Source organism: Neofelis nebulosa, chromosome 10 (genome assembly GCF_028018385.1).
Source record: "Neofelis nebulosa isolate mNeoNeb1 chromosome 10, mNeoNeb1.pri, whole genome shotgun sequence".
Taxonomy (NCBI): domain Eukaryota; kingdom Metazoa; phylum Chordata; class Mammalia; order Carnivora; family Felidae; genus Neofelis; species Neofelis nebulosa.
In genome coordinates this window covers 108,259,758-108,281,728 of record NC_080791.1, presented here as the reverse complement: position 1 = coordinate 108,281,728, position 21,971 = coordinate 108,259,758, and the positions used below count along the sequence as shown (strand labels likewise).

Genomic DNA, 21,971 nt, shown 5'->3' with positions numbered 1-21,971 from the left:
AGCCTCTTTGAGAGCCTGAGCCCTCCGCTAGGTTGAGTACACTCGGCGGCGGAGGCGATACCATCTTTGACTGATAGATGGGGGGACTCCAACTATCTCCCGGGTTGTCCTATTCCGCTCCGACCACCTCTCGCGTCTTTCGCTCCGGCCGTGGGCACGAAGCCTAGATACAGTGGCGGGACTACCGCTCCCGGCACCACGGACGGTGCGCAGGGCGGCCAAAGGAAGGGTGCACTTGGTACGATCCACGCCGCGCCCCGCCGGAAGTGAGGTGTCTCTCCCCCGAAGTTCCGGCTCGCAGGGGGTGGGGAGTGTTGTTAACCGGGGCCGCCTCCGCAGTCGCGGGGATTGAGCGGGCTCGCGGCGCTGGGCTCCTGGTGAGTCGGCCGGGGTGGGGCCCGGGTTGTGGTTGGAGTCGGGACCTGGGCCCTCCCCTTGCGGTCTCCGGGGTCGGCGCGCCCCCTCAGCCCCGCTTGCGGCTTGTCAGCTGGCGGTAGACCTCAGGCTCCCGTGCGGCCGTTCTCCGGAGGCTGGGCCCCACCTGCGACGTTCGCAGCTCCCGGAGCTTACAGGTGCGGGGGCGACCCGGGTCCCTCTCCGTGCCGCCGCTGCATCCCTCCAGTCGGCCGTTTCTCCGGTGCCCCGAGTGGACATTGCCCCGGCGGGTGGGGGACGACAGGGTTCCAGGCTGACGTATCCCGCCCGCTCCCGCGGGGCGCGCGGCGGGGTTGCGCACCCCGGCCGAGCTGTCACCGGCGCTGTCGCCTGCCCGGCTGCGCCCCCCAGCGCCTGGCTTCTCCGAGTCCAGGCGGCACGTAACCGCTTCTGGAGATTTCTGCGTTTGCATCCTCTCCATCACCTTCACGGTAGAGCCCGTGGTAGCAGTTCTCCTTCCTGCAACACGTTTGCCTTTCCCCGTTCCTCCCTGGAGGCGGTGGCTTGGCAGGCGGCGTGGAAAGAGCCCTAGATTTGAAACAAAACTGACTCAGGCTCCAGGCCTTGCTCCACTCTGATCGCTTAACCCTTTTGAGCCTCCATTTTCTTGTTCGTAAAATGAGGGGGCGGGGGGCGTTTGCTGTATTTGACGTCATGATTGTGTGGGAGAGGTGAGGTGGGGGGGGGGGTGTCTCTCCCTGGTGTTTAGTGACATCGCGCGCTGGGCACTGTTCAGGGTTTGCGGAGTGTGCGCAACACGCAGGTTATTCCTTCCCTGTCCCCACGCAGGTCTCCAGGCCGGAGCGATGTTCCGCACCGCAGTGATGATGGCGGCCAGCCTGGCGCTGACCGGGGCCGTCGTGGCTCATGCCTACTACCTCAAGCACCAGTTCTACCCCACCGTGGTGTACCTGACCAAGTCCAGCCCCAGCATGGCAGTGAGTTCAGGGCTCAGGGTGGGAGGAGCTCCCTGGGAGGGAAGGAGGAGTCTGCTTGAGACGGGGGCGGAGCTAGGGGTCAGGTAAGCGTGAGAGGCGTGAAGCTGCCACCAGCCGCCTAACTTTGAACGAATTGGGACGGGGACATAGGGAGGTTCCGGAATCATGAGCCCCAGACATAGCAGAGCAGAAAGTGACCTCAAACCATAGCCTCTTCTCACTCCTAGGTCCTCTACATCCAGGCCTTTGTCCTTGTCTTTCTCTTGGGCAAAGTGATGGGCAAGGTGTTCTTTGGACAGCTGAGGGCAGCAGAGATGGAGGTAAGATGTTCACGACTCCCAAAAGTGAGGGCCAGGGAGCTGGGCAAGCAGAATGTCTTGAATTCCTCGTCCTTCTCTGCCCAATCCCCAGCACCTTCTGGAACGTTCCTGGTATGCCGTCACTGAGACTTGTCTGGCCTTCACGGTCTTTCGGGACGACTTCAGCCCCCGCTTTGTCGCACTCTTCACTCTCCTTCTCTTCCTCAAGTGTTTCCACTGGCTGGCTGAGGACCGTGTGGACTTTGTGAGTTGGGTCAGGGGGTTCTCAAAGCAGATGGGAGCCAGGGAGTGGCTTGGTAGGTGGGCTTGTGAAGTGAAGGCTGGGGGGGGGGGTGAGCCCCAGCCTTCCCGACAGGCCCCCTTTCTGCTCTGCCTCAGATGGAACGCAGCCCCAATATCTCCTGGCTCTTTCACTGCCGCATCGTCTGTGAGTGAGATCCACGGGAAGGGAGAGGAGGGAGCTGGAGGGAGTAAGAGGCGGTGTGGAGGATTGGAACGTGATAAGTCACGAACTGCGGACCCGTGCCGTAGAGCGCAGGCTTCCCCCTCGACCCGCAGCTGTACAGGAAAGATAATTTGGGAAGTTAATTTGCATCCTCTCTGCCCTGTTCCACCCCAGGGCTTTTCAACTGTCCAGCCCCTCAGCTCTTCGCCTCCTCACCTGGAGCTCGGGCTGCTCTAAAACCCTCCTAGGCAAAACTGGAGCTCCCAGGGGGCCGGGGTCAAGCCACCTGACTAGATGGCTAGGGCTTGAGGGTGGGAGGTGTCTTAAAGCGGGAAGTGGCTGTCAGTCCCTGGGCTGACCCCACCAACCCCCTATTTGGGGGGTCCCCACAGCCCTTATGTTCCTCCTGGGTATCCTGGACTTCCTCTTCGTCAGCCATGCCTATCACAGCATCCTGACCCGTGGGGCCTCTGTGCAGCTGGTGTTTGGCTTTGAGGTAAAACTGGCTCGGGAGGCGGGGGGGACGAGCCTGAGGTGGCCCTGAGTGTGCCTCGGATAACCCAACAGCCCCTCCCCGGGCGCCTGTTCTGTGGCCAGGCCCGTGCGGGCCACCAAGGAGCAGCCGTCAGTCTCAGCTCCCGCCTCGTGCGCTCTCACGTCTAGGAGAGCGGGGAGGCACAGAAAGAGGCGTGTGCGTCGGGGGAGCCCTGACCCGACGCTCAGGGAAGGCCTCCTTGAGGGAAGGCCTCCTGGAGGGCGACGCCAGAGGAGCTGGCTGTCATTGGGACGGAAGCACTTAGCTCGATGGACAGGTGGGGAGGGGTGTTCAGCGATAGCAGCTCACCGCACGCTAGACCCCGTGCTGAGCACCGGCTGCGTCTTTTTTTTTTTTTTTTTAATTTTTTTTTTTCAATGTTTTTTATTTATTTTTGGGACAGAGAGAGACAGAGCATGAACGGGGGAGGGGCAGAGAGAGAGGGAGACACAGAATCGGAAACAGGCTCCAGGCTCCGAGCCATCAGCCCAGAGCCTGACGCGGGGCTCGAACTCACGGACCGCGAGATCGTGACCTGGCTGAAGTCGGACGCTTAACCGACTGCGCCACCCAGGCGCCCCCGGCTGCGTCTTTTAATCAGCAAAGCAACGTAGTCACTAAGGAACGTTTAATGCCGTCACTTGGCAGACAGGCAAACTAACTGTCTGACGTTCTGAGAGGTCTGGTGAGCTGCTAGAAGTCAAACCAGCTAGTGAGTGCAGGCGCTCGGAAGACCCCAGCTGTGTCCAGTACCACGCTTGTGTCGTGGCACTCTGCTGTAGCGGCCTGGGTGTGGCAAAGGGTGACCGGAGCAAGGAGGTGTCGTGTGCTTAGGCCCCCGCGCCCCCTCCTCCCTCCAGTATGCTATCCTGATGACTATGGTGCTGACCATCTTCATCAAGTACGTACTGCACTCCGTGGACCTCCAGAGCGAGAACCCCTGGGACAATAAGGCCGTGTACATGCTCTACACGGAGCTGTTTACAGGTGAGAAGAGCCTGGGCCTCCCCTGACCTGGACCAGCATCCCCAGCCCTGCCTCCCAGGCCCCGTGACTGCTGCTCTCTGCACCTCCCCTTGCCCCCCAGGCTTCATCAAGGTTTTGCTGTACATGGCTTTCATGACTATCATGATCAAGGTGCACACCTTCCCTCTCTTTGCCATCCGGCCTATGTACCTGGCCATGAGGTAAGCCCAGCTCAGCCCAGCCCGTCCTGCCCCTGCCCCACACCTGATTCTTCTCCCTCACCCAACTTCCACTGCAACTCTCCTTTCAGGCAGTTCAAGAAGGCCGTGACAGACGCCATCATGTCTCGCCGAGCCATCCGCAACATGAACACGCTGTAAGTGGGTCGGTCCAGCTGCTCTCCCTAGCTCCGCCCCAGGTTCCTCTGTCTCCACTTCCGGTCTGGACATACCCTTGGCCCGTCCTCACTAGGTATCCAGATGCCACCCCGGAGGAGCTCCAGGCAACGGACAACGTCTGCATCATCTGCCGAGAAGAGATGGTGACTGGCGCCAAGAGACTGCCCTGCAACCACATTTTCCATACCAGGTGGGAGGGGCCCGGGGAGCCTGACTGCAGGGGATGGGCTCTGGAAGGCAGGCTCCTGGGGACTTGCCGACCGTCGCCTGGTCTCGACCCCCAGCTGCCTGCGCTCCTGGTTCCAGCGGCAGCAGACCTGCCCTACCTGCCGTATGGACGTCCTTCGGGCATCACTGCCGACCCAGTCACCACCGCCCGCTGAACCTGCGGATCAGGGGCCACCACCTGCCCCTCATCCCCCACCACTCCTGCCCCAGCCCCCTAACTGTGAGTGGCCCCCTCATTTGGCCGTCCAACACACTGTTGAGTACTTGCCCGGAGCTGGGTAGGGGAAACACGGAGGTGAATCCTCCAGAAGCTCAGTCTGGGTAGGGGTGGGGGTCATAGAAAGAGACCTCCGTGGACTGAAGTCACGTGTCATCAGTGCTGAGCTCAGAGAGGCCCGTGGGAGCAGGGACAGAGTTCCTAACAACCAGTCTCTCACATGTGATTCGGAGCTATCTCACTCCGGACCTTTCTTCATTGCCTCGTCCTCTCTCTGCAGTCCCCCAGGGCCTCCTGCCTCCCTTTCCTCCAGGCATGTTCCCGCTGTGGCCCCCCATGGGCCCCTTTCCACCCGTCCCGCCTCCCCCCAGCTCAGGAGAGGCTGTGGCCCCTCCACCCACTAGTGCAGGTGAGTCTTTTGGCTACTGCGACAGCCAGGGGGCGGGAGGAATGGAGAGCCGAGGCCTCAGCTCTCACCAACTTCCTGTTCTCACTCTGTACCAGCCCTTTCTCGGCCCAGCGGAGCAGCCACGACCACAGCTGCCGCCGCCGCCGCCTCCTCCGCCTCTGCCTCGGCACCTGGCTCTGCCCCCGCCCCCGAGGCCGGCCCCGCTCCGGGCTTCCCCTTCCCTCCACCCTGGATGGGCATGCCACTGCCTCCACCCTTTGGTAAACCGAGCCGCCCTCGGGGTTGATCTGGAGGGATTTGGGCGTCGGGCCCAGGCCGCCCCGGCTGAGCCTCTCCCTCCCTCCAGCCTTCCCCCCGATGCCCGTGCCCCCCGCGGGCTTTGCTGGGCTGACTCCGGAGGAGCTGCGGGCTCTGGAGGGCCACGAGCGGCAACACCTGGAGGCTCGGCTGCAGAGCCTGCGCAACATCCACACCCTGCTGGACGCCGCCATGCTGCAGATCAACCAGTACCTCACCGTGCTGGCCTCCCTGGGGTACGTCTGCACGGGGGCCGGCGTGCGTGGCGGCAGCCTGGAGCTGCCAGCGAGGCCCCCTGCCCTGGTCCCGGGCCTTTCTCTTCGGCCACCCTGTGATGCCTGTTGGTTCACGTCACCTGTGTGTAGGCGCAGCGGGATCTCTGGGTTTCTTGATGCCTCTGTCCTCTCGCTCCAGGGGGCCTGCCTGGGTCTCAGGAGGGCTGGTGTTTATTATTAGCAGAGAGTTGACTTTGAATCGTGCTCCTTTATATTTTCCTGTAGTCAGATCACTCATAATCGTCAGCGCTTTAGCTTATCACATACACCTTTCTCACATGTGGTGACTCTGTGCCCGGGAAACACTGCCCCTGATCTGAGACCGCACGTAAGTCACCCAAGGGCACCTGGGTGCCTCAGTCAGACGTCCGACTTCAGCTCAAGTCACGATCTCACAGTTCGTGAGTTCGAGCCCGGCATTGGGCTTGTTGCGGTCAGCACCGAGGCCGCTTCAAATCCCGTTCGCCCTCCGTCTGCTCTTCCCCTCCCCCCGCCCCCAAAAAGTCACCCAGGACCAGCCTGGCCTAAGTGTAAGTTATGGTGCCCACCACTCATTTGCTTCGTGACCACTGTCACTTTAATTGAATAGAAGGGTCCTAGCTCCTATTCACGGGTCACACACACAGAGTGTCTGGCACACAGAGCACAGGCTTGGAGGGGAGTTTGAGTCTGAGCTACCTGAATACGGTTTTCTTCAGTGGAAAATCTTAGGTGGGAACTCTGTGAGGAGCCTGGCGCCCCGCTAGAGACCGCCGTTTACCAGTGAACAGGCCAACGATTCTTGCCCACACGTAGTTTAGTCTGTAGTATGGAATCCCGAGAACTCACACACGCTCGCTCGCGTCTGCTGCGGACTGAGGCTGCAGAGGTGCGGGCTCCACCCTGCAAGGCTCACCAAGCGCAGAATCTTCTCAATCATGCCAGCATGTCCAGGCCTCACCTCCCTCGTTTTTCTCTCCTAGGCCCCCCCGGCCTGCCGCCTCAGTCAGCCCCACTGAGGAGACCCCTGGAGTCGTCACTGCTGCCACCCCCACCAGCGTCCCCAGCTCGGAGGCCACCACCCCATCCCCAGGAGACTCCCCACCAGCCCCTGAACCTGACAAGCCTCCAGGTAGTCTCGGCGAGCGTGGGGTGGGGGTTGGGAGGGAAGTTCTCTGGGTTCCACTTCCGAACTCTGTCCCCAGCTCCCGAGTCCGTGGGCACGGAGGAGCTGCCTGAGGACGGGGAGCCTGACGCCGCAGAGCTCCGCCGCCGCCGCCTGCAGAAGCTGGAGTCCCCTGTTGCCCACTGACACGACCCCAGTCCTACTCCTGCCTCCACTCTCTTGAGCAGCCCTCGCTGTAACGTGTCCTGCCACCAAGTGCCAGCTCCCTCTGTGTGCACCAGGGAGTAAGAACCCCCAGCTCTGAGACAAAGGAGGTGGCATCCCCTAGGCCGAGTGGAAAGAAGCCTGAGGCCCCAGTTGACTCCAGCCCTTTCAGTCCCCGGCAGCCACGGGGATCTCGGGTCAGTCCCAGCCTTTCTTTCCAACCCGTCACCCTTTTCTGCTGGGGCCGTGAAGGCAGAAAGGCAGTCTCTGAGAAGCCCTCTACCCCCCTCTGGGAGAAGGGACAGCCCTTCTAAGCCCACTTGTGTGCGTGTGTGTGTGTGAAGTCGCTTCAGTGCTGAACAGTATTAGCTCCCCAATCCCACGTGTGAACTTTAAGAGCTGGAGGCAGGCCAGGAACTTGCTTCCTGGGCCACCCACCAAGATTGGTACTGATTTCCCTTTTCTTACCCTAAACTCCCTAGAAGCTCTTTGTGACAGTGGCTGTGTCACTTACGCCCTGTGGTGTTTCTGCGTCTTAGTGGCAACCGCACAGCTCTGGGAAAGGCGTGCCGAGCAGGTGGGCAGCATTGAGGTGTCCGTGCCCCTCTCCCTGCAGTTTGTCTAAAGTGAGACTTCCTGGTCTCACCCAGCAACCACTGCCCAGCCTCACTCCAGGCTGAGGGCTCGTGTGTCTGCCCCTGAACCACTGCAAGCCCCAGAATCTGTGGAAGGCCACTTCTCAACTTACAGAACTTGAGTTGAGAAGAATTGGAATTACTTCCTTGCCATTGTCTCTTGGCTTAAATTTTGTCTTTGAACTTGAATGCTTGACCCTAGGAAAGAGGAGCAGGAGTGTCAGACTCCTGGTCTTTCCAGTTTAGAAAAGGCACTGGGCCAGGTAGGGACCACAGGAGCTGAGGCCTGCCTGCCCTTGTCTCTTTCTCCCTTGGTTTTGTGTTACAAGAGTTGCTGGAGACCGTTTCAGATGATTATTTAATTTGTAAATATTGTACACATTTTAATAGCTTAAATTGTATATACCGCCAAATAAAGACTTGCATTAATGACCGGTGGAGCTAGTGTCATGGGGTCAGTGTGCCGGGAGTGGTCGTCTTGCTCAGGCTGTAGACTGGAGAATCCCGGGGGGGGGGGGGGGGGGGGGGGGGTGACGGTTTCTTTAGACATTAAACCATTACAACAGTATCTCCATTTTCCAGATGAAGAAACCAAGCCCCAGAGAGTTAAGCTTTTAGAACTCCCAAGGACGGGGCAAGTGTGAAGGCCCACGGGCCCAGAGTGGGATGGGAATGATGACAGGGGCAGAAGGCCAGCATCTTTCTTCCCGCAAAGGCCCTGACCACCCTGACACCAGGTCAGGAAGCTGGCAAGGATGGCTTGCTCCGCGCTGGACCGCTAGAATCTCCCAAGCACCCCCTCGTGGACAGACCAGCTAAAGCTAATCACTTAGCTTCCTGGAGCTAGAAACCTAGTCACGCCCAACTCTGGCCTAGAATGGAGCAAAGGCCGCTGGGCCGCCTTCTCCAAGGGTGAAAAGAACGAGCCAAGGGACTGACACGGGTGCTTTATGCCTATACCCAGGACCGCGCTGGGAACTGAAGACCTCTAGGACCCACGCCTGAGTTCCCTGTGTCCTCCGTAGCCTCCACCAAGCCACGTCTGGCCTGGAGCAAGGGCTTAAGGATATTTGTGGTAGTGAGGGTCTGAGGGCCAAGGAAGGCAGGTGCTCAGTGCGTTTGCCCTGTGCCACCCTGCCCTGAACTGGATTGGGCTATTCCCCCAGAGGGGCAGTCAGCAACCTCCAGAATTTGAAGAGCTGAGCCCAGTGAGCTCCAATGAAGGCAGGGTCCAATGTCAGCCCGCCCCCAGTGCTGGCCCCTGTGTAGAGGGTCCTGTTCCCCCTTAATGTGAGCAAGGCCTGCTCTGAAGCCCTCAGCCCTCATTTAACCCGTCTACGCTCTCAGCCCTGCCATTTATACCTGCTGTCCTGGTTGGTCCTACAGCCATCTCCCTCCTGAGGCACCCCCATGCCCGCCCCCACCCCAGACTCTAGTTGTGGGGAACGCTGTCAGGCAGGCTGCTCAGGTGGGCCTCAGAAGCCCTTTTCCAGGAGCCAGGCTTTGAGCTGCTGGTCAAAGTAGCCCTTGACCCGCAGGGTACCTGTCACCTCATTGATCTGGGTGACCGGTGTCTTCCCGAGCAGTGGACTCAGAAAATCTTCCACATCCTTCTGCAGGGCCTGGGTGGGGAGAGGACAAATCAAGCCCGGTCAGACCGTCCCCTCTAGTAGACTCCCCATCCTTCAGCCCTGAAAAGGTCAGAATCAGGCCCTAACCCATCCCCTCGCTTACCCAGATGTCCCCCTCCACCTTTCGGATCACAGTCATCTGGCGGTTGCCATGTGTGATGTCCTTGTAGACAGGGATATTGTGCATACGAGAGCGCCTCACAAAGTAGGGCAGGTTAGGTGGGGGGTCTGTGACAGGAACAGTGAGAAGTCAAATCTCCCCAGGCTTTATGCCACCTTAGCCAACACCCTTCCCCTCACAGTCTACACAGAGTCAGTGCACCCAATGGCAAAGCCACCTCTAGATTTCAGATCAGAAGACCCGCTCTTTCCCTAAGTTTAGAGCCAGGACCAGATTGTTCACCCTGGTAATCTCGCAGGCCCAACACAGGGCCCGGCACCAGAAGGTGCTCAAGAAGAAACGAAGTTAGGGCCATGCCTCCCTGGATCCTCATCTGGGGCCAATCCTTGCACTTCTCCCCTGGCACAAAGAATCTCTGGCACAAAGAAATGGGGATTTACAAGCACTGAACACCTACCTACTGCATGCTGGGCTCTGTGCTAAGTGCTTTATGTACTGAGCAGATTATCTCCATTTTGAGAAACTGAGTGACTAATGATCACGCTGGCAATGAATAACAGAGCCAAATTCGAACCCAGCACTGCCCAACTCCCAACCTATGTTCTCAATTATGGTACGAGGCCTACTGGAGTCGGGGCATGGAGGTCCCAGCTCTTGGGTCTTCTCTCTTTGCTTCACTGTTCCTGAATGGGAAGACCTCATCCCAACAGCGTTGATGGATGGGTACCAGTAAAACAGGGCTGCATTCCCAGGCCCCTCCTTGAACATGAGATAGGTGCTAAGCCCTGAGTGCCTTCAACACAAGTCCTGAACCCACTGGGGAATCCAGAGCCTCAGCTGGGGAAGTACACCACTGGGGGGAGGGGGGGGTTCCCTGTAGCTTCCAAGCCATCCCCATCACCCAGCTCACCTCTGGGTGGCTGCCAGCCACTAGGAGTGGGATAATGTTCATGCTTTGGGGGCTTCGGGATGCGGGTAGGGGGTAACAGGCGCTCCACAAACTGGTATTCATCCACAGACTCCACAAAGCTGGGGTAATCAGGAGGCCCCTGGGTCTGGCTCTGCGGCCAAAATCAAAAGCAAACAACCGTTGCTCTACTGGCCCAGCCACCATACACCCACCCACCACAGGAGAGGCAGAACTTCAGTAGGTAGAAACACTACAGGTGCAGATACTGGGATAAATAAAAGACTGGAGGTAGGAAAGCATCAGACTTCAGTTTACCAGGGTAAAGGTAGGACTGGAAAAGAAGTTCAGGCACTCTGAAGCATCTGCCTCTCTTGGGATTTCTGTGGGACTCAAAACCCAAAGCCAAATCACTGTCAGTCTGACCAATACAGCATTTTTCAGTATTTTAAAGTTTCCTCTAGGGGCGCCTGGGTGGCTCAGTCGGTTAAGCGTCCGACTTCGGCTCAGGTCATGATCTCACGGTCCGTGAGTTCGAGCCCCGCGTCGGGCTCTGTGCTGACGGCTCAGAGCCTGCAGCCTGTTTCAGATTCTGTGTCTCCCTCTCTCTCTGACCCTCCCCCGTTCATGCTTTGTCTCTCTCTGTCTCAAAAATAAATAAACATTAAAAAAAAATTAAAAAAAAAAATAAAGTTTCCTCTAAACATCCTGCTGAAATATTCTAGTTCTGGATGAGGCACTTTCAGCAATCTTGATAATGCCACTCACAATCATCTGACGTGACCCTCGCTTACCTGGAACGTTTTGGCCTCATCTAAACACCACCAGGCATTGGACTAAATGTATTATGGGTATTGTTTTGAGTTAATTCCTACAATGACACAGTAAGGTATTTTATTACCTTTTTCCATCTAGGAAAAATTAAGACATTAATTAATAATTAAGACATTACTAAGGTAACTCTCCGCTGTCTCTCCATCCTCCAACAGATAATCCTGGAGTCCTTATGGGCCCCGGGGTTACAAGCAGAATGAAGTGGCCTGTATATCATGAACCCCAGGTTCCCTAAGTGTCGCCAAAGATCTGGGGCCGACCCCTACCCTGTGAAACGGGTATCCCTTTTTAAAATTAGGAAGCAAGCGATGATGTGTAGCCTCTCCCAGTTCTGACCAACCCGAGCTGTCCACCAATCAGGATCCAAGCCCCACACACAGGGGCGCGTTGTCAGCCCTGCACCTCGACCTTGCCTCTCAACCTTGTATGTGAGCTCCAGGGTTACAGGAGTAACAACCAGACTCACACGCAGCCCTCTTCCCCCACCTCCAGGCTCAGCGCCCTCACCAGCCACCGTAGCCCGCAGCCCGGCTGGACGCCGGTTCTCCAGCCCCTCAGCGAAGCTCGGAACAAGGACGCTGCCATCTTGCACCGCTCCCGTACACTGGCCTTCTGCGCGCGCAACCGGCCTGGTTCCGCCCCTTCGGGGGCGCACCGCCCCGGACCGAAAGAACGCCTGCGCAAAGCGTAAAGAGGCGGAGCTAGGACTGCGGTGGGCCGTACAAAAGCCAGAGACCTTCGCGGTCGCTCAGCAGTGACGTAGCACGCAGCAGGCGGTGAGGACGTGCGAGCCCTTCCTCCTTCCTCTTTCTCGACTCCATCTTCGTGGTTACGGCTGCGGTGGCCGTAGTTCAGGTAAGATTTGGGTCCCCACTGGATCTGGAGAGCTTAACAGTAGGTTGGCCGCGAGATCAGAGGGCACGGGAAAAGTAGAGGCAGAGGGGCTGTTCTGAGGGCCAAGTTCTGTTCCCCACCCGACCTCCCTGAAAGGCCCGGCCTTACCCACGTGAGATCCCGCGACCACCTAAATCCCAGAGCGATCGGCCCCGGCCCGCCACCCATCCCCCGACCCCTCTAGAGCATTGTTTCTCATACAAGCCTTTCTTTCTTCAGTCGCCGACATGCAGCTCTTTGTCCGCGCCCAGGAGCTACACACCCTCGAGGTGACCGGCCAGGAGACGGTCGCCCAGATCAAGGTAAGGCTGCTTGGTGCTTCCTGGCCTTCATCCTCTTTTTTTTTTTTCCCCTCAATCTCCCCTCCCGCGAGAACGCTGATGAATCTTCTTTTTCCCGGTAGGTTCATGTAGCCTCTCTGGAGGGCATCGCTCCAGAAGATCAAGTCGTGCTCCTGGCGGGCACGCCCCTAGAAGATGAGGCTACCCTGGGTCAGTGTGGAGTGGAGGCTCTGACCACCCTGGAAGTAGCCGGCCGCATGCTTGGAGGTGAGTTGGGGAGGATTGTCCTTTGAACTGTTTGTAAGCTCATAACGAGTGTGGGCTGTGGAGTTCATTGTCCTCAATCCAGGGTGGTTCTTGTTTACCTCCCTCAGAAGGAACTCCTGAGAGGTCCGTGGGAGACTAAGCCAGAGCCTAGTTCTCTTTTCAGTCATTTATTAGACCCTATAAAGGCTTGAATTGAGAGAGAGAGGATTCTGCTGGGTGGGGCCTTGTTGCTCCCCTAACTGTTGGCTGTCCTTTACCATCGCAGGTAAAGTCCATGGTTCCCTGGCCCGTGCTGGGAAAGTAAGAGGGCAGACTCCTAAGGTAGGTGAGAGTATTGGTGGTGGTGTTCGGAATTTGTTTTGTTTTGTTTTGTTTTCCTTCTATCAGAGTTAAGCCAAGACCTTTGGCCTTTCCTCTTGTCTGCCTTCTTCCTGGAGTTAGGCTGAGGGAAGGCATGGAAGAGGTCAACCAGGGTCTGATCGTTCCTTCCTTTGCCCAGGTGGCCAAGCAGGAGAAGAAGAAGAAGAAGACAGGTCGTGCCAAGCGGCGGATGCAGTACAACCGGCGCTTTGTCAACGTTGTGCCCACCTTTGGGAAGAAGAAGGGCCCCAATGCCAACTCTTAAGTCTGTCGTGATCCTGGCATTCCCCCAATAAAGCCACTTAGTCCAGACATCTCATAGTTTCACCTTCACTTGCAGGGCTTCGGGAGGATATGTGGCTCTCAGGGTCGGTGGTGTGTTCATTAGTTTCTTGGCACCGTCTAGTTGGAAGAGGCAGGGACCCTTGGGCTGGCATGGGCGAAAAGTGACAAACTACAAGAAAAGGTTTGCCATGAAATTAAAAAAAAAAAGAAAAAAGGGGCGCCTGGGTGGCGCAGTCGGTTAAGCGTCCGACTTCAGCCAGGTCACGATCTCGCGGTCCGTGAGTTCGAGCCCCGCGTCAGGCTCTGGGCTGATGGCTCGGAGCCTGGAGCCTGTTTCCGATTCTGTGTCTCCCTCTCTCTCTGCCCCTCCCCCGTTCATGCTCTGTCTCTCTCTGTCCCAAAAATAAATAAAAAACGTTGAAAAAAAAAAATGAAAGAAAAAAGAAAAGGTTTGCCATGAAAATAATTCGGTAATTCTCCCGAGTCCTTTTTTGTTCTTTAAACAGAAGGTGGCAAGAATCGTGGGAGGATTATGGAGGCCGTGGTAAAGGAGAGGGGTTTGAATAGTAGATCTATCGGGAAAGCCATTCTGACCTTCCCTTGGAGATGGGACCAGCTATGTATGGCCTTAGTGGAGTCCTTGGCAAGAGTCTGGCCTGTCCCCACTTTAGAAAGGTGGGGTGACCCGATTGGGTGGAGGCCAGTGACTTGGGCAAAGCAGTGTAAAGAATTCACCCCAGGCAGAACAAAGGAGATAGAAGTTTATTGAACACAGTGCAAGGGAGGGAGGGCTGGGATAAGGTGAGGAGGTAGGGGAATGTATAGAATTTTCTTTTTTTGGTACCTGTGCCTGGTTGCAAGTAGCCCATTGGTCAGCCAAGACATATGGATACTTTGAGCTGGGTCATCTGATGGGCCTGTTTGTTGCCCAAAAGCGGCTTGTACAGAAAGCATTGCCTGATTACTTTGGCACTGTGTAACTTTGCTCCCCTAATCACAGGTCAGGTGGGTTGTTTCTGTGTTCCCAGAAGCGGAATTCTCGGATTCATTTCAAGGTCCCTTAGCTATGTGGGTACCCACTTGTTGTGACAAGGTTTTTCAATCTGCTTGTTCTTGGAATACAGTATAACGAGGTAAAGACCTCGGGATCTAGACTTGGACTGCCTTGAGTTTTAATCCTCGCTGCATTTATTTTCTGACTGACAAACTACTTATTTAATCTCTGTCATCATCAGAGTTGCTGTGGAGACTAATAAAGGATGTGAAAGACTGAGATCAGTACTTGCCACATAGAAAGTGTGCAAGTATATTGGCATTTTTTTTTCAACGTTTTTTATTTATTTTTGGGACAGAGAGAGACAGAGCATGAACGGGGGAGGGGCAGAGAGAGAGGGAGACACAGAATCGGAAACAGGCTCCAGGCTCCGAGCCATCAGCCCAGAGCCTGACGCGGGGCTCGAACTCACGGACCGCGAGATCGTGACCTGGCTGAAGTCGGACGCTTAACCGACTGCGCCACCCAGGCGCCCCTATATTGGCAATTTTTATCTCTAGTAATCTTTCTAGAAAAAAGACGTCCCCTCCCTTCTAGGAGTTTGGATTCTCGTGGGCTAAGTGCAGAAGCTAGTTAGTTTCAAGTGCTAGAGCCTCAAAGTCAGCAGAGTGTTGTCATGAAAGGGGCAGTGGGTGGTGGGCAGACATAACATCATAGGGAAGGGCTCTGAAGATGGGATGTGTGACACCTGAAGCAACCTGTCAAGTGAGATGACCAGAGTTCCAGCCAGGAGAACTGTGTGCAAAGCTGTGTGATATTGTTAACGTGGAGAGGAGTTTGGGTTTGAGTCCAAGTGCCAATGGAACGTCGCCGGAGTACAGGGAAAGGTTTTAAGCAAGTGCGTGATGTGATCTGACTTGGGATCCAGTACTTTCTCTGCCTGATTTTTCCGGACAGCTGGCAAGAACAGAAACCAGTTAAGGGACCAGTAGTTTAGACCAGTGGTTGTGAGGATGGAGAGAAAGAGCAGACTTGAAGGTCCTCAAATCCATCCAGATCTTGATAGGGAAGGAAGTGATCCATATTGAGATAAATACAACTTACTGAGGCTGGGACTAGATGTGAGGTGAGGGGCTAAAGAACCAGAGCTCACTTTGATGGGTGTCATGGATCGTCTTCAGGACGCTTGCCACGGTTTGTGTGGGTTATCACGCCCACTCGACCACAAATAAGCTCCTTTAGGACAGGGACCACATCTCTGCCCCTCAATGTGATTCTGGAACCTACTGTGGATTCTGCCCTTAAATTTGGATAAACCACAGATTAGGAGGGGGAATCAAACAAGTTCAGTCTTTTAAAAATTGCTTTCTTCTCCAGAGGGGAAACGCCTCCAACACACACACACACACACACACATTGTAGGCCAAGTAGTCTATCTTCATTCTTTTTCTACTCCACTTCGTCTGTGTCCCCTAGTTAGAATGGCTACCCTCCCAGCGCAGGGACGCACCTCATCGCCCGAGGGCCTGGGGCAATTAGCCGCCTAGAGTAGGTGCCTCGCGGAGGATGAATTTCCGCCACCGCGCTTTCTGGTGCCAAAAAGGGAGCCACTAGGGGGCGAGCTGGTACCAGCGGAGCTCCCGCCTAGCGCGCTTGCGCTCTCTGCTCACCGCTCGGGGCGGGGCTTGTGCGTCAGGACCCGCTCCTGCGCTTGCCCGAGCCCTACTTGACCGAGAGGTGGGGTTTGGCTCCCGAGTGTGGGCGGAAGTTGCCGAGAGTCCTCGGGAGCTTTGGCTACGCCCCGTTGGCCTCCCTCGGAGGCGGAAGCAACCGCTTAGCGCCGGAAGTCGCCCCGCGCCGCCTCGCGTGTTCGCGAGTGGCACGGGGCGCCGGTTGCCATGGAGCCGGCCGGGCCGTGCGGTTTTTGCCCGGCGGGGGAGGCCCAACCAGCGCGCTACACCTGCCCTCGCTGTAATGTGCCCTACTGCTCGCTGCGCTGCTACCGGGCGCATGGCACCTGCGCCGAAGACTTCTACCGGGACCAGGTGCTGGGGGAGCTCCGCGGCCGCAGCGCCTCGCCCAGCCGCCTGGCCAGCGCCCTGCGGCGGCTGCGTGAGCAACGCGAGACCGAGGACGACCCGGAGGACGCAGGCCTCAGGCCTGGCCCGGCGCCCGGCGGCCTCTCGGGGCTCTGGGAGCTCCTGGCCCCGGCCGAGAAGGCGGCCTTCGAGCGGCTGCTGAGCCGGGGCGAGGCCGGGCGGCTGCTGCCCCCATGGCGGCCGTGGTGGTGGGGACGCGGGGCCGGGCCGCGGCTCCTGGAGGAGGTGGGCGATGCTGCGGGCGGTGACCCCGTGGGGCTGGAGCCCACCCCCGCGAGGGCGCCACCGGAACCCGTGAAGGAGGCCGCCGCCGAGCCATTTCTCGGAGACGCCCCCGAGGCCTGCGCGCCCACCGTGCCCACCCGGATCCCCACGCTGGCCAGCCTGAGCCGTGGCCCGGCCTCGCCGCTCGTGCGCTTCCAGCTGCCCAACGTGCTGTTCGCCTACGCACACGCTCTTGCCTTGTATCACGGCGGCGGCGACGACGCCCTGCTCTCCGACTTCTGTGCCACGCTGCTCGGCGTTTCCGGGGCCCTGGGTGCGCAGCAGGTCTTCGCCTCGGCCGAGGAAGCCCTGCAGGCCGCAGCCCGGGTGCTCGAAGCCGGCGAGCATCCTCCCGGGCCCCTGGGCACACGGGGCGCCATGCGCGAGGCCGCCCTCATCCTGATGGGCGAGGGCCCGGCCAACCAGAAAGGCTACACGCTGGCGGCACTGGGGCACCTGGCGCGGACCCTGGGCCAGGCCCGGAGGCAAGCTGTGGCTACCGAAGAGCGAGATGGCCTCTACCGGGCGCGGAAGAAGTGCCAGTTCCTGCTGGCTTGGACCAATGAAAATGAGGTGGCCCTCACGCCCCTGGCTCTAGACTGTGCCAGGGCCCACCGAGCCCACGCTGTGGCCGCCGAGGAGGTGGCAGCCCTCACTGGGGAGTTGGAGCGGCTTTGGGGAGGCCCCCTGCCACCTGCTCCAAGAATTCTCATTGAGGAGCTCCCTGGCTGAACAGGGATCTCTATGTCATCAATAAAGCCGCGACTGGTCTGCCCTGGCAGCGGTGCCCGTTTCTGAGTAACAGCTGTTGTCCCGCCCCCTCTCCCCTCCCCCACCCCCAGCCCTGGGGCCCACAAACCACCTCTCAGCTTCTCCCAGATCAGAGCTGACCCAGCCGGTTTTTAAACACCCTAACCCCAGAAAGGGAGAGAAGTGGTACCAAGGGTTCCAGATGTTTATCCGAGGAGGACGAGCAGCCCCTGCACCCCCATTTTTGGGGCACTGGCTTCATTTCTCCTCTCTCCGGAGCACCTCCCTGAGGCTGTTCACCCCTGCCTGTGGGAGCTCAGAGCAGGGGAGGGGGCCAGGCTCCTGGTGCTGGGTGCGCTGATGGGCGGGTGGGCACGGGCCCCCGCCCGGGGTCGGTAGAGCTGCTTCAGTAGACGTAGGGCAGGATTCGGTAAGGCACGCGCCGGCAGTACTCCCGCCAGGCCAGGCCGTACTTCTGTAGGCACTGCTGTTCATCCCGGGCCTCCCGGTGCACCAGGAGCGCCGTGAAGTAGAGGAAGTAGAAATAGGGCAGCAGGTGAGACACCCCTGTGGGGGAGGGGAGGCTGTGATCCCTCAGCAGCGCCCCTCCTCCCCGCCCCAGTTCACAGAGGTTTCCACACCCACTGGCTCACGGGGACCCCGGGGCTCTATGGTGAAAGGTCCAGGTTTGCAGCAAGGCGCTGGCACAGCTTCGGTGGAATGGAGGTCGGCCCCGGCCACTCAGTCCATCCCCAGCTCCCTGACAGCTCCCTCCACCGGGGCGCACCCCTGCTCTGCATTCCACACCCAGACTGGGCCTCCCGTGTTCACCATCTCTGCCCCTCGCACGCGTGGTGCCCGCCCTGTGCCCACCCGAGCCGCTCACCGCAGGGCAAGGACCACGCCAGAGCCATGATGAGGTCCCCGAGGTAGTTGGGGTGGCGGACCATACCCCACCACCCGGACACCAGCAGCTGCCGCCCCGTGGCCGTGGGGATGGTCTCGAGGCCTGGGGAGAGACAGGGCATGAGGGGGCGGGGGGACTGCTGGAAGCCCAGCTGTCCTTGACACTTCACTCATGGCAGCCCGGGAACCCAGCTCACCAGCCACTCTGGGGTCAGAAGGATTCTTTCGGAAGGTGTTCTTCTGGGAATTGGCTCTTCGGAAGATGTAGTAACCAAGAGCTAGGGGAAAGCACGGAGTGGTCAGGGCTGAGGGTTATAGCCTACCTGACCCTGACCCTCCCCGCACAGCCCCGGAGACCTCGGACCCAGTCCTCCCCAAGCCCCGGCTTTAGAGAAGCGCCTGAGGCTTAGCACCTACCAGGTGCTGAATAAACGTGACATGAACGAATGACAGGGGGAGGAGCCCCTTCCAGACTGACCGTTGATGAGACAGATGGCGGAGGCCATGGGCAACCCCAGGGGCTGCGGGTGGTGCAGCAAAAATTGGGCCTGCAGGCTGTAAGTGAAGGGCACCCAGGCCAGGTCCCCAAAGGCCAGCATGAAGCCAAACCCGTCGTGCGTGATGTCCATGGTGGTGAGAACAGCCTCCTGCAGGGACGGGACCCAGACACACTGGCTCAGTCCCCACGAGGTCCTCAAATGCCCTCCCCACCTCTCCGCCCAGTCGGGCCTCACCTCATGCCAGAGAGCATCACCCACATAGAGTAGCTGGAAGCCGTTGACCAGCCACATGGCCAGTGAGGGACTCCCCCGAAGTTCCGCTTCCTGCATCAGCAGGGCCAGGTTGATGAGGACCTGGGGTCGTGGGGGAAGGAGAACAGGGCAGTGTGTCCCCAGCCCGTCTCTACGGAGGTGGCAGCCCCTACGTGGGAGAGGAGCCAGCCTTTCCCCTTACAGCTCTCAGTCCTCAGGCCTTTGTTGAATGGATCCAGGCCCTGTACCCAGGGGAAAGACTGCAATAGATGCTTCTGGAAGTGCTCCCTGCCTGTTGGCTGACTCTTGCCTCATCCTATAATATTCCTTTTGGGAGAGCAACAGACAAGGATTAGAACAGATGTGGTTTGGGGGCGCCTGGGTGGCTCTGTCGGTTAAGCGTCCGACTCTTGATTTGGGCTCAGGTCACGATCTCACAGTTTGTGAGTTGGAGCCCCACGTCAGGCTCTGCGCTGACAGGGCGGGGCCTGCTTGGGATTCTCTCTCTGCCCCTCCCCCGCTCACTCTCTCTCAAAAATAAATAAACATTAAAACACACACACACACACACAATCTTTAAAACAGACCTAGTTTTGAATCTCAGCTTTGCGACTTGGGCAAGCTGCTGACCCTCTTCAAAGCCTCCTTTCCCCCACCCCATGTGGGAAATGATCGTGGACCCGCCTTATGGAGCTGAGGACCAGTGGACCTGATGCATGGACAGCACGAAGCACGATGAGTCTGGCACCCAGGAAACACTCAGTAACGGCTGGCTGGCAGCCAGCCTGTGCCGAGCGCCCCATTCTGGTAGCGGTGGCTTTGGTGTCGCCGTTAACGTCCCCGCTTCTAATCCCCACAAGAACCTCAGCAGGAAGCTCTCTGACTTTATTCCATTTCACACATGAGGAAATGGCCTCAGAGGCCAGAGAGACCTTGCCCGAGAGACCCTTTGGGAAATCTTGACCACAGTCCAGCATGGGGGATTACAACCGAAAACCACAGTTGGCATGTCATCAAGGCCACTGGTGATGACCAGGTTGCCGCACCCAGTGACCAGTCTTAAGTTGGGCACCGCTTGGACCGGCAGGCAGCATAGCATCACCCTGTCCTGTCCTCAAAATAGATCTTGAACTTGACTGCTTTATTGAAAGTTGCACCTGCTCACGTAACTCCCTCCGTGCCTTTTCTCCCGAGCCGTGCTATATATTTTTTACTTCTGTTTTGTCCGCCTTCCCCAATAGAGGGTAGGCTCCATGGGGACAGAGATTTTTTTTTTTTTTCCTTGCTTTCCTGTAACTTTTTCTCCTTTGTCTCCTTGGACCTAGAGCAGTGCCCAGGGCACACAGTGGACTCAACAAATATTTGTGGAATGGATGATTAATGGTTTACATCTGCACAGCATTGGCCCTGCCTGCCTCAGCAAGCTCATCCATCCCACCCCTCCCCTTAGCCGGGCCCAGCATACCCAGCCGATGAGGCCAGGCCGCAGTTCACAGAAATATTTGAAGTCAAAGGAACAGATGCGCGGGTTGAGCTCCCGTCCCAGGAAAAAGTCGTAGATGGGGTTGCCTGGAGAACAGCCGAGGGATGAAGGCGCGAGCGAAAGCACCCCCACCGGCCCCCATCCGCTCCCTGCCGGGCCCCCTCTCACCTGAGGTCCCCCCAGGTGCCAGGGCGGAGGGAGGGACTCCCAGCGCCTTCAGGTAGAGAAGGAAGCTGAAGATGAAGGAGGTGAGGGTGGCCGCAAACGCCAAGGGCACGAGCATTTCCGGAAGCGCCCCCAGAGGCAGCCCCGCGGACACTGCCAAGCCCACCAACAGGGCCGTCAGCACCAGGGCCTGGAAGCCTGAACCGCAGTCCACAATGAGTCCTGGGGGCTGCGCCCCTACACCCCTGCTCTCCCCCTCCATGCCACCCCCACCCCCACCCCAACACACACACACACACACACACACACAGTCCAAAGCCCAGGAAGGTCAGGGACCTTGCCCTTGGCTTTCAGTGGGTCACACCGACCACTACTCTGGTGCACAGAGTAGCAGCAAATGCTGCGGGTAGGGGTGGAGGAACAAGGGACGTGCAGAGGGACAGTGAGATCCCCCCACGTCGGCCTGGGCACATGGCATGAAATGGGCATCTATCGGAGCTTGGGGTCGGGGGCTAATCGCCACTGGGCCCGGATCTCCACCCCCACCGGGCACAAATCCGGCGCAAGGATCCCCCAGGCACCGTTAATGGGGTAGCGCAGGCGACTCTTGTCCTTCAATTCCAGCCCCTCGGCCACCTGCAGGCACAAAGGGACTCTGTAAGGGGGGAGTGTGCCTTCTCTCTGGGGGCGCCCCCTCCCTCCGCCCGCCGAGTCCGCACCTTGCGCGCCGGCAGTAGGTAGAGAGCCGCCTGAAGGCCGAGCCAGGTGAGCCACAGCAGCAGCACCCGCGGGCTCCACAGCACGTCGGGACCCGGCAGGTAGGGGGGTGGGCCCAGCAGGCGCGCCGGGCCCGAGCGGGCCACCAGGAGCAGGTGGAACATGGTGGCGGGGAGCAGCGCCATCAGCGCCGCGGCGCCTGGGGAAGGGGGCGGTCGCGTCGGGGGTCCGCGCGGCAACTCGCCCACGGCACCCGCAGGCGCCCTGTTGCCTCCAGGGCCCCCTCAGCATTCCCACTGCCTTCTTCCATATCCCGTCCTCAGCCCTCAGCCCCTTCCCTGGCTTCCACCTTGGTCCCCGCCCCCACGCTCGCCCAAGGATCCTCCCCCTGCTCCCCATCCTCCGTCCGATCCTCCACTCCTTAGATGCCGCACTCTGCAGCCGTCTCCCCAGACACTCCCCCCACCCCGACCCCCCCCCCCCCGCCAGACCCCTCTGCCTCGGGATACCCTTCAAAGCCTTCCATTCTCAGACCCTGCACCCTCCCCCATCTCTCAGTTCACCCCGTACCCGCCGAGCCTCTGGTCCCAGCCCCGCCTGCCCCATTACCCAGGGGTCCCCCGAATTCCAGCGGAGCCCGGGAGCCCCGAGGACAGGCCATGGTCTCCACTCCACCCGGGGCCGGGGGTACACAAGCGTCCGTCAAAGGAACACCGTCCACCCCATCCCCCAGGAGATGAGCTTGGTGACGCAGAGGATCGGCCCGCTTCACGCAAGCACCTGCTTGGTCCCCGAGCTCGGACTACAAGCGGCCGAGCGCCGAGGTCTTTAAATGGACCCGCCCCCGGCCCATT

General features: G+C 58.9%; 5 protein-coding genes across 9 annotated transcripts; 3 read left to right on the top strand and 2 right to left on the bottom strand.

The window, feature by feature from the left end:
* The first annotated feature begins 109 nt into the window (after positions 1 to 109).
* SYVN1 (synoviolin 1) lies at positions 110 to 7,839 on the top strand. Of its 5 annotated transcripts, none has more exons than XM_058689603.1 (16): positions 110 to 238; positions 1,225 to 1,373; positions 1,601 to 1,693; positions 1,785 to 1,937; positions 2,072 to 2,120; positions 2,531 to 2,634; positions 3,534 to 3,660; positions 3,761 to 3,860; positions 3,950 to 4,015; positions 4,111 to 4,227; positions 4,322 to 4,485; positions 4,763 to 4,891; positions 4,987 to 5,151; positions 5,238 to 5,424; positions 6,426 to 6,574; positions 6,648 to 7,839. In XM_058689603.1, the coding sequence occupies exons 2-16, from the start codon at positions 1,242 to 1,244 to the stop codon at positions 6,752 to 6,754; spliced, it is 1,842 nt and encodes a 613-aa protein (XP_058545586.1). In that variant the 5' UTR covers positions 110 to 238; positions 1,225 to 1,241; the 3' UTR covers positions 6,755 to 7,839. The 5 variants fall into 5 exon arrangements, with proteins under 5 accessions (XP_058545586.1, XP_058545585.1, XP_058545587.1 ...); XM_058689602.1 differs by lacking the exon at positions 110 to 238 and adding an exon at positions 256 to 377; XM_058689601.1 differs by lacking the exon at positions 110 to 238 and adding an exon at positions 417 to 572.
* MRPL49 (mitochondrial ribosomal protein L49) lies at positions 7,747 to 11,546 on the bottom strand. The gene is made up of 4 exons (XM_058689607.1): positions 11,408 to 11,546; positions 10,070 to 10,220; positions 9,142 to 9,266; positions 7,747 to 9,029 (listed from the first exon to the last, which is right to left on the bottom strand). Exons 1-4 carry the CDS (start codon positions 11,483 to 11,485, stop codon positions 8,883 to 8,885), a joined length of 501 nt encoding a protein of 166 aa, XP_058545590.1. The 5' UTR covers positions 11,486 to 11,546; the 3' UTR covers positions 7,747 to 8,882.
* A 72-nt stretch (positions 11,547 to 11,618) lies between these two features.
* FAU (FAU ubiquitin like and ribosomal protein S30 fusion) lies at positions 11,619 to 13,014 on the top strand. Its single transcript, XM_058689608.1, has 5 exons — positions 11,619 to 11,755; positions 12,014 to 12,096; positions 12,198 to 12,342; positions 12,608 to 12,663; positions 12,842 to 13,014. The coding sequence occupies exons 2-5, from the start codon at positions 12,022 to 12,024 to the stop codon at positions 12,965 to 12,967; spliced, it is 402 nt and encodes a 133-aa protein (XP_058545591.1). The 5' UTR covers positions 11,619 to 11,755; positions 12,014 to 12,021; the 3' UTR covers positions 12,968 to 13,014.
* Positions 13,015 to 15,707: 2,693 nt separating this feature from the next.
* ZNHIT2 (zinc finger HIT-type containing 2) lies at positions 15,708 to 17,125 on the top strand. Its single transcript, XM_058689606.1, has one exon. It carries the CDS (start codon positions 15,880 to 15,882, stop codon positions 17,074 to 17,076), a length of 1,197 nt encoding a protein of 398 aa, XP_058545589.1. The 5' UTR covers positions 15,708 to 15,879; the 3' UTR covers positions 17,077 to 17,125.
* A 156-nt stretch (positions 17,126 to 17,281) lies between these two features.
* On the bottom strand, positions 17,282 to 21,958 carry TM7SF2 (transmembrane 7 superfamily member 2). The gene is made up of 10 exons (XM_058689600.1): positions 21,727 to 21,958; positions 21,120 to 21,316; positions 20,982 to 21,036; positions 20,404 to 20,598; positions 20,218 to 20,321; positions 18,735 to 18,854; positions 18,479 to 18,647; positions 18,198 to 18,278; positions 17,981 to 18,103; positions 17,282 to 17,661 (listed from the first exon to the last, which is right to left on the bottom strand). Exons 1-10 carry the CDS (start codon positions 21,776 to 21,778, stop codon positions 17,501 to 17,503), a joined length of 1,257 nt encoding a protein of 418 aa, XP_058545583.1. The 5' UTR covers positions 21,779 to 21,958; the 3' UTR covers positions 17,282 to 17,500.
* Between the last annotated feature and the right edge of the window lie 13 nt (positions 21,959 to 21,971).